This window comes from Bos indicus x Bos taurus, chromosome 3, assembly GCF_003369695.1.
Source record: "Bos indicus x Bos taurus breed Angus x Brahman F1 hybrid chromosome 3, Bos_hybrid_MaternalHap_v2.0, whole genome shotgun sequence".
Classification (NCBI taxonomy): Eukaryota; Metazoa; Chordata; class Mammalia; order Artiodactyla; family Bovidae; genus Bos; species Bos indicus x Bos taurus.
In genome coordinates, this window is record NC_040078.1 from 87,650,937 (window position 1) to 87,668,859 (window position 17,923).

Genomic DNA, 17,923 nt, shown 5'->3' on the forward strand with positions numbered 1-17,923 from the left:
TCCTAGAAATGTAGGAGCACTACATGTGTGGTTCACCTCCTACTGCCCCAGGGCACTGGGATTTTTGTTGTTGTTGTTTATGTGGTGTATGCCATTGATTTATTTGTGGACATTGAAAAATCCTTGCATCCCTGGGATAAATCCCACTTGGTCATGGTAAATGATCTTTTTAATGTATTGTCGGATTCAGTTTGCTAGTATTCTGTTGAGGATTTTCGCATCATGTTCATCAGTGACATTGGCCTGTAATTTTTGTGTATATGTGAGATCTTCATCTAGTTTTTGGTGTCAGGGTGATGCTGGCCTTACAGAATGAATTAGGAGGTGTTCCTTCCTCTTCGGTTTTTGGGCATAGTTTCAGAAGTATAAGTGTTAACTCTTCTCTATGTTTTTGGTAGAATTCACCTGTGAAGCCCTCTGGTTCTGGACTTCTGTTTGTTGGACGTTTTTAAATTATTAATTCAATTTCATTACTGGTAATATATTTTCTGTTTCTTCCTGGTTCAATCTTGGGAAATTGTACCTTTCTAAGAATTTGTTCATTTCTTCCAGGTTGTCCATTTTATTGGCATATACTTGTTTGTAGTAGTCTCTTATGATCATTTGTATTTCTGTGATATTGGTTGTAGCTTCCCCTTTTTCATTTCTAATTTTATTGATTTGAGTCCTCTCCCCCCCTTTTTTTTCTTGAGTCTGGCTAAAGGTTGATCAGTTTGTTAATTTTTTCAAAGAAGCAGCTCTTAGTTTCATTGATTTTTTTTTTCCCCATTGGTTTTTGTTTTGTTGCTGTTTCTTTCCTTCTACTAATTTTGGGTTTTGGATTTTATTCCCCTTTCTCTGGTTTCTTTATGTGTAAGTCAGAGTTGTTTATTTGAGAGTTTTCTTGTTTCTTGAGGTAAGTGTGTATCACTATAAATGGCCCTGTTAGAACTGCTTTTGCTGTGTCCCATGGGTTTTGGTCCATTGTATTTTCATTTTCACTTATCTCTAGATATTTTTTGATTTCCTCTGTGATTTCTTCAGTGATCCATTGGTTGTTTAGTAGCATAGTGTTAGACCTCTACTAAACAGTATACTTTTAAACAGTCAAAGAATTTAAAGAAGAAATCACAAGGGAAATTAATAAATATAGAGATGAATGAAAATGAAAACAATATACCCAAAGTTAGCTCTCAAATATACAACTTAACTTTACAACTTAGCTAGAAAAAGAATAGACTAAACTCAGAGCTAGTAGAAGGAAATTTAAAAAAGATTAGAGTGGGGATAAATTAAATAGAGAATAGAAGAACAACAGAGAAAAATCAACAAAACCAAAATTTTGTTCTCTGAAAAGATAAACAAAATTGACAAATCATGAACTAGCTGGACTAATAAAAATATAAAGATGACTCAGATTACTAAAATCAGAAATGAAGTTGGGGACACTTTTACTGATTTTGTAGAAATAAAAAGATTATAATAGTGTGCTGTGAACAATTGTTTGCCCCAGATTGGATAGCCTAGATGAAATGGACAAATCCCTAGAAACACAAAACCTACCAAGACTAAATCATGGAGAAATAGAAAATCTGAATAGACCTGTAACTACTGGTGCTAGTGGTAAAGAACCTGCCTGCCATTGCAGGAGACGTAAGAGACACAAGTTCGACCTCTGAATTGGGGACATTCCCTGGAGGAGGGCATAGCAACCTGTTCGAATATTCTTGCCCAGAAAATCCCATAGACAAAGGGTCCTGGTGGGCTACAGTCCATGGGGTCGCAAATAGTTGGACATGACTGAAGTGACTTAGTACACATAACTAGTAATTAGATTGAGTCAATGATCAGAATCTTCCAACAGAGTGAAGTCTTGGATCTGATAGCATCACTGAAGAATTCTGCCAAATATTTAAAGAATTAATATCATTACTTCTCAAATTTCCTAATAAGATTGAAGAGGAGGGAATACTTCCTTGTCTGTGAAACCCATATAATCCTAATATCAAAGCCAGACAAAGATGAACAAGAAAAGAAGGATTCCCTGGTGGCTCAGAAGGTAAAGCATCTGCCTGCAATGTGGGAGACCCGGGTTCGATTCCTGGGTCGGGAAGATCCCCTGGAGAAGGAAATAGCAATCTACTCCAGCAGTCTTGCCTGGAAAATCCCATGGACGGAGGAGCCTGATAGGCTACAGTCCATGGGGTCGCAAAGAGTCGGACACGACTGAGCTACTAGCTACTACTATGAACATCAGTGCAAAGATTCTCAAAAGAATACTAGCAAATAGAATTCAGAAGCCTATTACAAGGATTATACACTGTGGCAAAATGAGATTTATCCCTGGAATACAAGAATGGGTCAATATACAAAAATTAATCAATGATATGCTATTATCAACAAAATGAAGGAAAAAAGCTGTGTGATTATCTTAACTAATACAGAAAAAACATCTGACAAAATTCAGCACCCTTTCATGATAAGGAACAGGCAACAAAATAGAGACAAAAAGAAAACTGTATCACTGCAATGAAAACCATACATGAAAAACACAGCAGCAAAGACTGAAAACTTCCTTTAAGATCAAGAACAAGACAGGGATGCCCAGTTTCACTTCCACTCAACATAGTAGTAGTAGAACGTTTAGCCAGAGCAAGAAAAAGAAATAAAAAGCATCCAATTAGAAAAGAAGAAGTAAGATGATATGTGTGTAGAAAATCCTAAAGACTCTACCAAAAAAGCTGTTTAAACTAATAAGTAGCAGGCTACAAAATCAGCACACACTAATCAGTTGTATTTCTATTCATGAACAGTGAATAATCTAAAAATGAAAACTACAAAAATAATTCCATTTGTAATAGCACCCATAAGAGTAAAAGACTTGGGAATTAACTAAGGAGGGAAAAGGCTTGTACAGTGAAAACTACAAAACATTTCTGGAACAACTTAAAGATGACATGAATGAATGGAAAAACATCCTGTACTTATGGATTGTGAAACTCAATATTGCTAAAATGTCAGTACCCAAACCAATCTACAAATTCAGTGTAATCTCTGTAAAATGCCAGTGATCTTTTTTTTTTTTGAGAAATAAAAGAACCCATCCTAGAGACTTCCCTGGTGATCCAGTGGCTAAGAGTCCACATTTCCACTGCAGGGGTTTCAGATTCAGTCCCTGATCAGGGAAGTTCCACGTGCCACATGGCATGGCCGAAAAAAGAGAAAAACCTATCCTAAAATTCATATACAATCTTGAGGAACCTGAGTAGCCAAAACAATCTCGAAAAAGAACAAAACTTGAAGACTCATGTTTCCTGATTTCAGAACTTACTCTACAAGTGTGCAGTAATCCAAGCAGTGTGGTGTTAGTATGAAAGACTTATAGACCAATAGAATAGAGTAGATAGCCCAGAATTAAACCGTCATGCATATGGTCAAATGATTTTTTGCCAAAAGTGGAAAATGGGTAAAGGACAATCTTTTCAGGAAATAATTCTTAAAAAAAGAGGATCAGTTCAGTTCAGTCACATCTGACTCTCTGCGACCCCATGGACTGCATCACACCAGGCTTCCCTGTCCATCACCAACTCCTGGAGCTTGCTCAAACTCATGTCCATAGAGTCGGTGATGCCATCCAACCGTCTCATCCTCTGTCATTCCCTTTTCCTTTCGCCTTCAATCTTTCCCAGCATCAGGGTCTTTTCCAATGAGTCAATTCTTCGCATCAGGTGGCCAAAGTATTGGAGTTTCAGCTTCAGCATCAGTCCTTCCAGTGAATATTCAGGACTGATTTCCTTTAGAATGGACTGGTTTGATCTCCTTGCAGTCCAAGGGACTCTCAAGAGTCTTCGCCAATACCACAGTTCAAAAGCATCAGTTCTTTATCACTCAGCTCTCTTTGTAGTCCGACTCTCACATCCATACATGACCACAGGAAAAACCATAGCTTTGACTGTACGGACCTTTGTCGGTAAAGTAACGTCTCTGCTTTTTAATATGCTGTCTAGGCTTGTCATAGCTTTTATTCCAAGGAGCAAGCGTCTTTTAATTTCATGGCTGCAGTCACCATCTGTAGTGATTTTGGAGCCTAAGAAAATAAAGTCTGTCACTGTTTCCATTGTTTTCCCATCTATTTGTCATGAATTGGCAAATGGGTTCAGATGCCATGATCTTACTTTTCTGAATGTTGAGTTTTAAGCCAACTTTTTCACTCTCCTCTTTCACTTTCATCAAGAGGCTCTTTAGTTCCTCTTCACTTTCTGCCATAAGGGTGCTGTCATCTGCATATCTGAGGTAATTGGTATTTCTCCCTGCAGTCTTGATTCCAGCTTGTGCTTCATCAAATCCAGCATGAAGCATAATGTACTCTACATATAAATTAAATAAGCAGGGTGACAATATACAGCTTTGATGTATTCCTTTCCAAATTTGAAATCAGTCCATTGTTCCATGTCCAGTTCTAACTGTTGCTTCTTGACCTGCGTACAGATTTCTCCACAAAAGAGTGGAGCTGGACCTTTATTAATACTGTATACAAAAACTAACTTGGACCTAAGTGTAAGACCTAAAACAAAAACTCTTAGGAAAAAAGCACAGGGCAAAAACCTTCACAGCATTCGTTTTGGAAATGATTTCTTAGATGTAACTCCAAAGGCACAATTGACAAGAGAAAAAGTAGACAAATTGGACTTCATGAAAATTAAAAAAAAAATTGCATCAAAAGACACCATTCACAGAGTGTTAGTTGCTCTGTTGTGTCCAACTCTTTGTGACCCTATGGGCTGTAGCCCACCAGGCCCCTCTGTCTGTGGGATTTTCCAGGCTAGAATACTGGAGTGGGTTGCCATTTCCTTCTTCAGGGGATCTTCCCAACCTAGGCATTGAACCTGGGGCTCAAGCAGATTCTTTACCACCTGAGCCACCAGAGAAGCCCTATCTCCAGAGTAAAAAGAGACAACTCACAGAATGGCAGGAAATATTTGCAAATCATGTATCTGATAAGGGATTAATATCCGAATATATAGAGAACTTCTAAAATTCAACAATAAAAACCTAATTCAAAAATGGGCAAAAGACTTGAATAGACATTTCTCCAGAGAAGAACTATGTGAATTGCCAATAAGCACATGGAAAGATGTTCAACACCACTGATAATTAGGGAACTGCAAGTTAAAACTACAATGAGATACTACTTACCATTCATTAGCAAAGCTATTATCAAAATAACATAAAATAACAGGTGCTGGCGAGGATATGAAGAAATTGGATGGAAGTGTAAAATGGTCCAGACACCATGGAAATGAAATGTTGGTTTCTGAAAAAATTTTAAATTAAAATCACCATATGATCCAGCAACTCCACTTATGGGTGTATTCCCTGGGAGATTGAAAGCTTGGTCTGGAAAAGGTATTTGTACACCCATGTTCATAGCAATATTTTCACAATAGCTAATGTGGAAGCAACCCAAGTACCCACTGACTGTTGAATGGATAAACAAAATGTGGTACATACATACAATGAGATGTCATCCAGCCTTTTTAAAAAGGCAGAAAATTCTATAGTATGCTATAACATGGATGAATCTTGAGGACATTATGCCCAGTGAAATGCCAGGTGTAAAAAGACAAATACTGTGTGATCCATTTATTTGAGGTATTTTAAGAGTAGTCAAAGTCATAAAGACAGGAATTGTTATAGTAGTTGCCTGGGGCTGAGGGGAGGGAAGAATGGAGGGTTGTTTAATAGGTACAGAGTTTCGTTTCACTAGATGAAGAGTTATGAGTCTAGTTATGGGTACAGATGACTGTACAATAGTGTGAATGTATTCAGTACCACTGAGCTGTATAGTTAAAAGTGGTTAAGATAGTCAACTTTGTTATATGTATTTTACCACAATAAAAAAAGAATGGTGTTGCTTTAAACATTGAATAAAACTTACTTGAATTTCAAATCATTTTTTCTTTTCATTTTCTGAGTATTTAAAAATGGCTTTAATGGTGTTTATTAAAAATGATGTGGCATAGTTGTTGACTGTCTAAATTAGCGTACAGTATTCTTTATTTGTCTTTTTGTTTGTCACAGTTGCACTGTTTTAAGGCTGATAGCACATTAAGGCTTTTGATAGCACATTTTAGTCAATACAGTGTAATTTAAAAAATTGTTTTAATCAAAAGTAAAACTGGTTGGGAAATACAATATAACTACTTTTTTCCCAGCCACTTTTTACAGGAAAAATAAGTTAAGAAGTGTGAAAAAATTGAATAGGTTTATAATAATATTTACTAAATCACTTTATGTAGGATTTAGAAAATAAATTTTAGTATAAAATAAATATATTTTAATACATTTCAGAAATAACCTCCTCTACCATCAAACACCCCATTTATCTCTTAGGGTAGCTACTATTAATGTTTTTTAAATAGCTTTCCAGAAATGATCTATGAATAGATAAGTATATGTATATGAGTATATGATGGAATTGTACACACACATACACAAAATCTGTATACCCCATCTTTTTTTTTAAAGATTCATTTTTTTGTAAGGTATTTTGAATGGCTTAATTCAAATGTTCTTCAGTAAGTTCAAGGAAAAGTAGACAAATTGATGTGTACATTAAAACTATAACTGTCTTTAACAGAAAACAACAAAATTCTGTAAAGCAATTATCCTTCAACTAAAAAGTAAATAAATTTAAAAAATACATTACTCATACGTTGATAAATGTTCACTTCAAGTGAATTGACGAGGTAAATGTAAACAGATGTATTAAAAAGAAATCATAGAGTAATATCTCTGATTTCAAACTTGTGAAATCCTTCTTAAGAATAAATACAATAAAAGAAATTTGTAAAGGAGGAAGTTAAGCTTTGGCCAAAAAAATGTCAACAAATGAAACCTATAGTGTAGGTTTAATATCCTTTAAAAAAGATTTCCAAGAGGGAATGACCGATTTTAAATGTAAATGAATGCTAATAGTGGGTGGAATCAAACAGCATAAAAACACTAAATTTTTTCTGGAGTCAGCACTTTAATCTTATATTCTAAAACGCAGAACCATTTTTGTAGTAAGATATAATGCAAATAAAATTGGAATTTCACATAAAAGTGTAACTGTCTTTATTTGAGGTCCTCTAATTATTCTGGTAGTATAGATGAAGAGTAAACTTTCTTTATTATAGTTTGTTAACAGATTAGATTTTAAAATCTTTTTATGAAAACCTAAAAAATTTTAATTTGTATGGAAGATTTTTGCCCTCAATATACATTCTTAATATCCATCACACTTCTTGGGAGTGGGATTATTGTGACGTTGTCTAGTGGGAGGGAGAGGGAGGAGGATGCTTTACCATATTATTGAGAGTTGTTGTTTTTTTTTTTTTAAGCAATGAGCGCGTTTTACTTTTATTAAAATGATAATGGTAAATATTTTTAAGAAATGTAATGACATAAAGGTAATTTAAAAATAATGTCCTCATTACTAAGCTTACGTTGTGCTTTTATTAATTTTGGTTTTAGGCCTGTGTGGACGTCAGAGCCAGTTCAGTGTTTTGGCAGCAGATGGAATTTGCAGAAAGCCTCCATGGTCATCCCAAGTTGCCAGAATGGTTGTCTACACACCCTTCTCATGGCAATCGAGCTGAGCACTTGGATAGGCTCATACCTCAGGTGAGCTAACACTGCATAAGGCAAGACTTTATTGTTATGGTATCATTTATTTTTAATACTGTTACTTCCTGTGCCTAGAAAAAGAGCACTAGCCTGTCAACCATTTTTATTACCATCAGTTTTCAAAGGATTTCACTGAAAAGTAAAAAATCCTGCTAGTCCACAAGTCCTGGTGAATAAATTGGTATGTATAGTTGACTTTTCATGATAGTCAAGGTTTAGCACTTTTAGTATCATACTTTTTAGTTTTAACTGATTCGGTGAAAGTCTAAAAGTCAAGGTATGTTTTTCATCATACTGATCATAATCTTAGTGATTTCAGCTTATCATTAAAAATACCAGTTAATGAATTGTGTGAAATTTTGGGTTGAGTATTAATTCCAGTAGTGATGCTGGAATTTGTTTTGTTTTGTTTTTTAGGGAAAAAAAAAAAACCTTCAGATTAGTTTGCTTTCTGGTTAGTTCTCTTAAAAGATAGAATAAAGTGTGTGCTGTGTGCTCTTTTTTTTTTTTTTTCCTTTGTAGAATTCATTAATGGATCAAGCTGAAACAGCTTTCTCCCAAGTAGTATTCACTCTCTTCTAAAACTCTTTTGATTTAACATATTCAGAAGTGCTTTCCACATAGGTACAAAATGAATGTCAGTCGTCTCTAAGGCAGCCTGCATCCTCTCTTCTGCCTCATGTGCTTAAAAGCAGAATATTCGTTACCAATTTAAGAATTAGTCTTGGGCTAATTGCTAAAGGGATAACACAACAGATACAGATATATTATAAACGTCTCTTTAAATATGACTTCAAATTCAGAAGAACAAACATTGAGTACCTGCTATAAGAAAGATGCAAAAGAAATAATACATAGTCTTGATATTTTAAGATGCTAAAATAAGTAAAAAATGATTCTTAATATAATAAGGAATATTATTTATCATAAGAAAAGTAGAATACAATGGTATACATTGTGAAGGAAGAATAACCTTATTACTTGGTGTAATAATAATAACCGTATTTTGGGGGTAAGCCTCTTATTTGTGGTAAGAAACTACCACAAGATTCATTCATTTATTCATATGATCAACATTTATTAATATTCATTGCTAATGTACTGTTCTGTGTTGTATTGTGCCGGGGAGTGAGCAAGGAACAAAGCAGCCTCTTGTTTTCTTAGAGCTAACATTCTAGTTAAGGAATGCAAATAATAAACAAGCCAACAAACATACATATAGTATGTCAAGCAGTTATAAGCACATTGCAGAAAAACAAAGCGGATGAAAGGTGGGAGAGAGGCCTGGGCAACAGAAGGTATACTAGTCAGTGTTCATTTGTCAAGGAAGACCTTAATACACAGAATTTGGAAAGAAGCAGGGGAGCAAGTCCTGTGGATATCTGGAGGAAGAGTCTTCTAGGCTGAGGAAGCAGCTAATGCCCAGGACCGGAAGTGAGACTGTGCTTGCTTGGTATATTCAAGGAATAGCAAGACACTGGGGCTGAATGGAGTAAGGGAGGGGAGAATGGTTGAGGTGTGAGGCGTCTTCTAAACCACTGTAAGGTCTTGATTCTTATTTCAAGTGATATGGGAAGCTAAGCGAGGGCTTTGAGCAGAGGAGGCTTGATCTGGCTCAAGTGTTTTATAGTGATCACCGGGTCTCTTTTGTGGACTATAGGGGAGCAAGGGTGGAATCAGGAAGCCTATTTAAGAGGTTCTTGCAGTAATCCTGGTTAGAGATGATGGAGGCAGAAGAGTGGGAGAGAAATGGTCAGATTTTGGATGTATTTTGAAAAGAATGATGACTGGATTTGTTGATTTTTTGAGCTTACTTTATGCCTTTTGTGAGCACCGGGTCAGCCAGACATAGGTTATTGAGACCTATCCTAAATACATTTCATTTATACTCTTAACTTTAAGGAAAAATACGTGAGAAAGAAAGAGCAGTGAAATTTACTTGATATAACGTGTAGTAGTTATTCCCCTTGAGAGACAACATGGGACTGGGACAGTCAGTTTCATAAGTAGCTGATTTGTATTGAAGAGCGCTGACTCTGAGAGTCTTCTTAGTGGCACCCCAGACCCAGGAACCTCATACTACCCTGGGAATGGCTTAACCTATCTCTAAATCCATAATAACCATATGGTTTTCTCTTAGAATTTCCTTTGCTTTTTGCTTAATGAAATTCTAAAAATACATGGTTTGCTTAAACTGGATAATGAGTTCTACCTAACTTTTATCTGAAGCCTGTCCTAAATTCCGGGTTTTTGTTTCATCATCAGATAACTAATGATCTTTAAAGAAGTAGTAAATGTTCTTTAGAGAAGTCTTTAAAATAATAATAAATTGAGTAGTGAGTATGAAAAAAAAAATGGTTGGAGAAACAGATATGTTATTTGGAAGCCAGTGACGAAGAAAAAATTAAGAGATATTTTTCTTCTAAAAATAAACTATTCTAGTTCGGAAGCTTAATTTGAAAACCTCATACAGTTTCTTGTATTTTTCCCCCCAAGTGATTAAATTCAATTTGAAGGTAATAAAACTCTACTACAATATTGGGAGTAATTCAGTGATTGAAGTGAAACTGATAGTAGAAGAGTATATTGTTAATTAGAATACATAGTCATAATTCAGAGATCGGAATTCCCTACTATCATAGGTCTAATTTCTGTAATGAAAGAAAACGATTCCTCAGGCAGTATCTGGAATTATGTGAGTCTGTGTCATCTTAGAGACTATCTTTTTTGGGTTAGATTTTCTTTAAGGTTTCTTTCCTACTAAAGTGAGGACAGTGTTGGGTTGCACCTAAAGCTCCTGTCCTCTGCCGTTTCAGACAGTGATGTACATCTAAAGGGTGGTTGGGCACCAGTGTGCAGAGGTGTCTCGGTCAGAGGTGAGGATTTCAGAATCACCAGGAAATGCTGGTAGTTGAAGTGGTGAGAGTGAGTGAGTTCACTTAGGAGGTAAGCACAGGAAGTGCTCTTGGACACTTTGCTGTGTTAGGTAGAGTCCATGCTTAATTGGTAGGAGGAAGAGCCTGTAGTAGATTAGGTTCGTAGGAAAAGACCAAGAAAGTCAGGAAAATGAGGTTCTTTGGTCCTCTGAGAATACAAATCTTGGTAACTTTGATGTTTTAAAATTTAAGTTTTTGAAGATTGTATATTTTTCTTTTTTATTGTTTTCCTGTAGATCATTACAGAAGTGTATTGTCTTACCATAGCATATTAATGTTTATGATGTTTTAAATCTATATTTGAGCATTTTTCAACAAATATTTATTGATTACCTCTTACGTGCTAGATTATAGGTATTGTAGGTGTTGTGACCAAAATAGACAAAACCCCCTGCCCTCAGGAAGTTTATTTGGCAGTAAAGGGTGAGAGACAGTGAATAGAATAAATTAGTAATATACAGAATAAATCACCAGTATATTGCATGTTAGTAATAAATGTAAGGGAGGGAAATAAAGAAGGAGGAATTGTGTATTATCTTGGGCTGCCATAACAAAATCCATAGACTTGGTAGCTTAAGCAACAGAAATTAATTTATTCACAGATTTGAAGGCTAAAAGTACAAGATCAGGGTTCTGCGTTAAGCAGCAGAAATACACTTTTCTCAATTCTGAGGGCTGGAAGTTCAATAATAAGGTTCTGGCCGGTTCAGTTTCTGGTGAGGTCTCTCTTCGTGTCTTGTATGTAGCTGTCTTCTCGCTGTGTCCCGCGTGGTATAGAAAGAGTGATTGCTTTTTGTGTCTCTTCCTCTTCTTAGGAGGCACTGTTCCGTCACAAGGGTCATACCCTCATGACCTCATCTAAACATTACCTCCCAGAGGCCCCATCTCTAAATACCGTCACAATGGGAATTAGAGCTTCAGCATACACATTCCCAGATGACACAGTTCATTCCATAGCAGATAGGTAATGTGTGAGCAGAGGTAGTCATGGTTGCTGGAATAGCTGTTTGAAATGGGATTGGGTCAGAGAAGGTTTTACTGGGAAGAAGGTATTTGAAGGAAGACTTGAAATAAGGGAAAGAGTGAGCCATGTAGCTTCCTGGGAGGAGGAGCTGTCCAGGCAGAGGGAATAGTAAGTACAAGTCCTTGAGCAGGAGTGAGCCAGCTATATTTGAGGACCAGCAAAGAAACCAATGTAGCTGCTTGGGGTTAAACAAGGGAAGGTGGAGGGAGCAGGTTTTATAGGCCCACCAAAAAAAAGAGGGGGGCCTAGGTTTTACTCAGAGATGGAGCAGCAGTGGGGGCTTCCTTGGTGGCTCAGTGATACAGAATCTGCCTGCAGTGCAGGAGTTGTAGGGGACTCAGGTTTCACCCCTGGGTCAGAAAGATTTCCTGGAGGAGGGCATGGCAACACACTCCAGTATTCTTGCCTGGAGAATTCCATGGACTGAGGAGCCTGGTGGGCTACAGTCCATAGGGTCACACAGAGTCGGACATGACTGAAGAGAGCCTCAGTGGAGTGTTTTGAGCTGAGGACTAGAGGAATAACAGGATCTGTGTTGTATTTGAAAAGAGTGTAATCTACAGCTCCTACAAAACAGTATAATCATGTAATTTTGGAGTGTTTTGGTTTAGTATATTGTTCAGAAAATAAGCCAATTCCTTTTTTTGTTTTGTTTCTAAATCAAGCCTCCAAATTGGAAAAAAATATCCTTGCTTTTTAAAAAAATGTGAATTCTGAGATAATGCATGTGTAAATGCCTAGTTAAATATAGTCCTGTGATCCACTAGTATTTAAAAAGGATAAATAAAGAGTTATAGTAATGATATTATTTGTAGTTAATGATACGGTATGTTATAATTTTATTTACTTGAAATAATCAGTTAAATTTAGGAAACACATATCCCACATATTCCGTTACCATAACAACTTGGGTGAAAAATTGAAGAACAGATGTTATATCAACCTGTTGATGTTTAATAGTATGACAATTTTAAAATTATATTCAAATTTTAAATTTATATATACCATACATAATCCTTGAAAGAGATAACCTTATTTAATTTTTTCTGTAAGTATCATTATACTATATGAATAGATGTTAATAAGAAAAATTGTATAATAACCTGGGGTTGAAATTTACTTGGCGGATTTATTTTACAACTGAAAACATTTATACTAAATTTTTTATATTTCTTCTCTTACCAACTCTCTGTCATCCTTTCCTTGGCATGGGGAAGGGGATAGAGAATAATAGAGTAAAAAGGGAAGGCATTTAATTTGGAATTACTATTTGTCTGGGGTTATGTTATTATAATCATAATTTTGAATAGGATTTATTTTTTAATACTCTTAGAACTTTCAATGTCAGCTTTATTTGTAAACTGTTTTTTAAATCTTGAGTTTCAAATTTACTACATTTAATTTTTAGGTACAAGAATCACTCAGTGGCAGACCATAAATGCATTCATTTTAATCTCATTTTACTTCAGATTCTTTAAACTTTCAGGAAGCTGGGGGTTTTAACTCACGTGTAAATCATTCTTACATATTTATAATTGGACAAAGTAAATGCATAAATCATTAATATTATACATCGCATAAGGAGAAAATATGAGAGTGTTTAACATTGAAGTGAAATGTCGTTGTTGGCCAATGTACACAAACACACTGCTCACCTCACAGAATTTCATTTTGTCTGACATGAAGAGTGTCGAGGAAAAGGCAAATATCATAGCAGCTACTGTAATTGAATTGGCCTCTGAATCATATAAAACCAGTAAGCCTGACAGTACCATTGTCTTAAAACCTTAAAAAATATTATGGTGCATTTGATGTGTATCTACTTGAGGCTGAAATGAATGGGCTATTAGAAAAAAATTGCTTTTAGGAGGAAGGGGGAGAAAAGTAATGATATCTTTAGAAAAACATGTTTAAAAAATGGAGGTGATTTTTTTTTTCCCCTTGAAATGTCTTGGTTTCTGTTTTCAAAGGAGGCTTTTAGCCTAACCATGAGGCTTCTTTGGCATTAATTTTTTTCCTGTTCCTTTTCCTTTTTCTCTTTTGAACTTAGTTTATTTTTTATGCATATGTAATTGCTGTTTTACTTGATATGTAGTACCAGATATCGTTCATTTCCTTTTCTGTGGCCAAGTGTCATTTACAGTGTTGTAAGTTTTCTACAACTTACAGTGTGGTAAAGTAGCTCTAAGGCTGTGAAAGACAGAGATAATACCCAAGGATGCACTTGACAGGGCACCGAATGACCGTTTACTGCCCGTTTCAGAGTCTTTCACAGCTTTTCTCTTTGTTTCCTATTGTCTCCTGTTAACCTTTCAAGTAGACACCAGGTCAGATCATCCTGTCAGACTAATAAAAACAAGTTTTTTGGTTGTTTTTAAGTAGCCACACATTGTATTGTGTTTTCTGGTGTATTTCCTATTCCTTGAAGTGGTAACCTACTATTCTTTTTATTTTCTCTTAAATTTGTTTCTAGTGAGTTTTTGCACTGAGGTTATTGATACTAAAATTTTAGATCTTTTGAAAAGTATATGCTTACCTTCAGAAATTAAGGTAAAGAGTTGGAAATTCAGAGGGTGTAAAGGGACTGCTTTCATATTTCAGGAAAAACGTTTAAACCTCTCATGAGCCATTTAGAATTAAAAGATATTGATGTAAAATCAAGGTTGAAGTTATAGAAGTGTAAAAATGACAAAGGAAAAGTAAGGTTGTTTTTTTTTTTTAAGAAAAGATTTTTAGTTTTATTTTTGATGGTAAAAATGTTAAAACATATATAAAGATAGAGAATAATTTGAATAATTTAATGAACCCCCATTTTCAGTCACATTCAGTAGTAGTAAGTTTTTTATACATTTGCTTCATTTGCCCCTTCTCTTATTTCTTTCCCCTGAAGTATTTTAATGCAAAACTTATACATGAGGGCTTTCCCTCCTAATACTTCCATATTCATTTTAGAAACTAGTACTGTTTTCTTCTGTAATCATACCACCATCATAGCTAAGAAAACTAAGTAATTTCCCCTTAATAAAGTTAAATATCCTTTGTATACTCAAATATCATCCCAAAATATAGTTCTATAATTAGTTTATTCAAATCCAACAAATCCATATAGCATTTCCCTGCTTTGTCCCTTAAGTCTGTGATTTTAGAACAGTCTCCCTGCCCTTTGTTTGTTTTTAAACATGTTATTGATGTGTTGAATAAATCTAGACCCACATTCTGGATTTATCTGATTACTTCTTTGTGGCCTTGACCAGCCTCTTTCTCTGTATGCCTATAAGTGGAAGTTAACTTTTGGCAAGAATATTTTATAGGTGGTGCAGTTAAGCTTCATATGGCTTCACATCAGGAGTCTCTTAATCTGGCTGCTCCATGTTCAGTGATGTCACATTTGATCAGAGGGTTTGGAGGGTGATACCGTAACCCCTCCTTTGGGGATGTGGTTTTCCCCCTCATAGCCAGCAAGTGATTGTGAGGTGGTGAGACGGCACTCTGCCAAAGATCCAGTTCTTCAGCAACCTGAGAAGTGTCTTTAATTGAAGAAATATCCTCCTCTCTCTTAAAAGGCTAAGCTGATTGTGTCTTCAGAAAGTGAAAGTGTTAGTCGCTTCAGTCGTGTTCGACTCTTTGTGACTTTATGGACTGTAGCCCGCCAGGCTCCTCTGTCCATGGAATTCTCCAGGCAACAGTACAAGAGTGGGTAGCCATTTCCTTCTCCAGGGCATATGCCCAATTTAGGGATTGAACCCAGGTCTCCTGCATTGCAGGCAGATTCTTTACTGTCTAAGCCAGCAGATAAGCCCCGTGTGTCTTTAGGAGGAATCTACCTAAGTAGAACAGTGAAGAAGGAACTCCGACCAGCCAAGTCAGCTCTAATGGAACAAAAGAGGTTGCAGGCACATTTTTCTCCTATTTAAGAGTAGATTTAAGACGTAGGTAAGTGAGGTTTTTTTTTTTTTTTTTTTTTTAAATCACAATGATGATTAGTGCATAAGAGTTGAAAGGAAAGTTGGTCACAGATAATTGTATTGATATTTAATAAATAGGTAGTGTCTGAGAGTCCTCAAATAATAATACCACAAAGATCTTCATCTCAACTAAATCTAGCATTAACGACAAAAACCAAAGCCCCCCAAATGCCCATTTTCCTCGAATAAGATAAGCTTTAAATAATAGAAAAACTAAAAAAAAAAAAAGGCAAATCTCAAGCTAATTTAAAAAATTTGCTTCATCAGAGATGCTTTCCTGGTGGCTCAAGTGGTAAATAATCTGCCTGCCAATGCAGGAGACTTGGGTTTGATCCCTGGAGCAGGAACATCCCCTAGAGGAGGAAATGGCAACCCACTCCAGTATTCTTGCCTGGGAAATCCCAGGGGCAGAGGAGCCTGGAGTGCTACAGTCCATGGGGTCACAAAAGAGTTGGACACAACTTAGTTTAGTTGCCGAAATTAGTTGCACATGCAGAGGCAGCACCATGTAAAGCTGCATGATAAGGCTGATTCAGCTACATTGAAAGTGACAGGAAGAAGAAAGAATGACTTTACAAATGTAAGACACACCCACTTCAAAAAGTTACTTCACTTGTGAATACTGCAGAGTAGCTATTGGAAAGAACAGAACTGATGCTCCAGAGCAAAGACTTACTGATGCTCAGAGATAGAGCAACATACATAGCACAACCAAATTAAAACATCTGAAGCTAAAAAAGGTGTTTAAGAAAATGGAAGCATATTGAAGACACAAGGAAATCCAAGCTGCATGTAACAGTGATAAGGGTCATTTGTTTGGTCTTTTGACAAGACAGAAGACATTTCTTTGACTAGTTTCTATGTCACATTTTTAATTTAGATAACATTTCTCAGGAAAAGTTTTTAGAAGAATCCCAGAGCATCATGCAAGAGAAACCTGACATGAACATACCTAGATACATACATTTATCAAATGTTTACCCTTCATTGCAAAGATAGGCTTTTACAAGATGCCATGGTATAAAGAGAAATTTTAAAAACACTTAAAGAGACTTTGGATCTTACTTTTCAGACTTTGGAGAAGTGTAAGAGTTTAAAGGGGAATGGAACAAAACCAACCAACCAAAAACCAATGGAACGAATACATTTTGCTATGGTATCTAACCAAACCAACTTTCATTGCTTTTAAGATGGTGTGTGCTCAGTCACTCAGTCGTGTCTGACTCTTTTTGACTTCATAGACTGTAGCCTACCAGGCTCCTCTGTCCATGGAATTTTCCAGACAAGAATACTGGAGTGGGTTGCCATTTCCTACTCCATGGGATCTTCCTGACCCAGGGATCAAATCCGCGTGTTCTGCATTGACAGACAGCTTCTCTACCACTGCACTACCTGGGAAACCCCTTTTATGATGAAAGATCCCTTAATAAATGAAACACATACAACGAAGTGTCAGTGAAGTACTCAGTAGCAGTGGTGAACTTTCCAAATCCACTGATGCTTGAGAATTAGATAAAATATATAGTTTAGCTTGCTATTTAGCAATCTATAGGATTGTGATTATAGCTTGCACTCTGCTCTTCTTAGAAAACCAAAGATCATGTAAAGAAATTAACAGAGAATTGAGTTGAATAGTACAAAAAGAAGATTTAATGGACATTAGAAACTAAATGCTTGGGAATGAATGTTTATTTTCTTCTTTACTGCGTGAGTGCTCAGTTGTTCCAGTTGTGTCCAATTCTTTGTGACCCTGTGGACTCTAGCCCACCAGGCTTCTCTGTCCATGGGGTTCTCCAGGCAAGAATACTGCAGTGGGTAGCCATTCCCTTCTCCAGAGGATCTTCTCAACCCAGGGATCGAATCTGGGTCTCTTGCATTGCAGGTGGATTCTTTGTCATCTGAGCCACTGGAGAAGCCCTGGTGGGGCTAGTAGTAAAGAGCCTGCCTGCCAGTACAAGAGACATAAAGAGATGTGGGTTTGATCCCTGGGTCAGGAAAATCCCATGGAGAAGGAAACTGAGATAGCAGTCTCTCCTGGATGTTTAATGAATGTTTTATGTATTTGTGCAGAGATCATGCTTCCTTCCCTCTTGGCCTAAGAAAGGGAAACTTTCTCCTTCCCTCCCTCCACTATAAGATACTTTAATGATAAGTATTTAACACTGAGCCCAGGATTTCAAAGTAGTTCATATCATAACCCCAATTTAGATAGCACACCTGGCACAGTGCAAGACACATAGAAAATGAATGGTAAATGTTAGTTTCTTTCACTCCTAGTGGGAATCTTTAGGCTGGCTAATCCCATATTTAATGCTACGTCTTCCATGGGATTCTTAGAACTGTATATT

General features: G+C 36.3%; 1 protein-coding gene across 3 annotated transcripts in view; it reads left to right on the forward strand.

Annotated features, from left to right (window-relative positions):
- The window catches only part of OMA1 (OMA1 zinc metallopeptidase), a 65,270-nt gene that overhangs the window by 36,756 nt on the left and 10,591 nt on the right, over positions 1–17,923 (forward strand). For all 3 annotated transcript variants that reach the window (XM_027537110.1, XM_027537112.1, XM_027537111.1), the window contains exon 8: positions 7,498–7,647. In XM_027537110.1, coding sequence (XP_027392911.1) covers positions 7,498–7,647 — 150 coding nt within the window. The remainder of the gene's footprint in view (positions 1–7,497; positions 7,648–17,923) is intronic.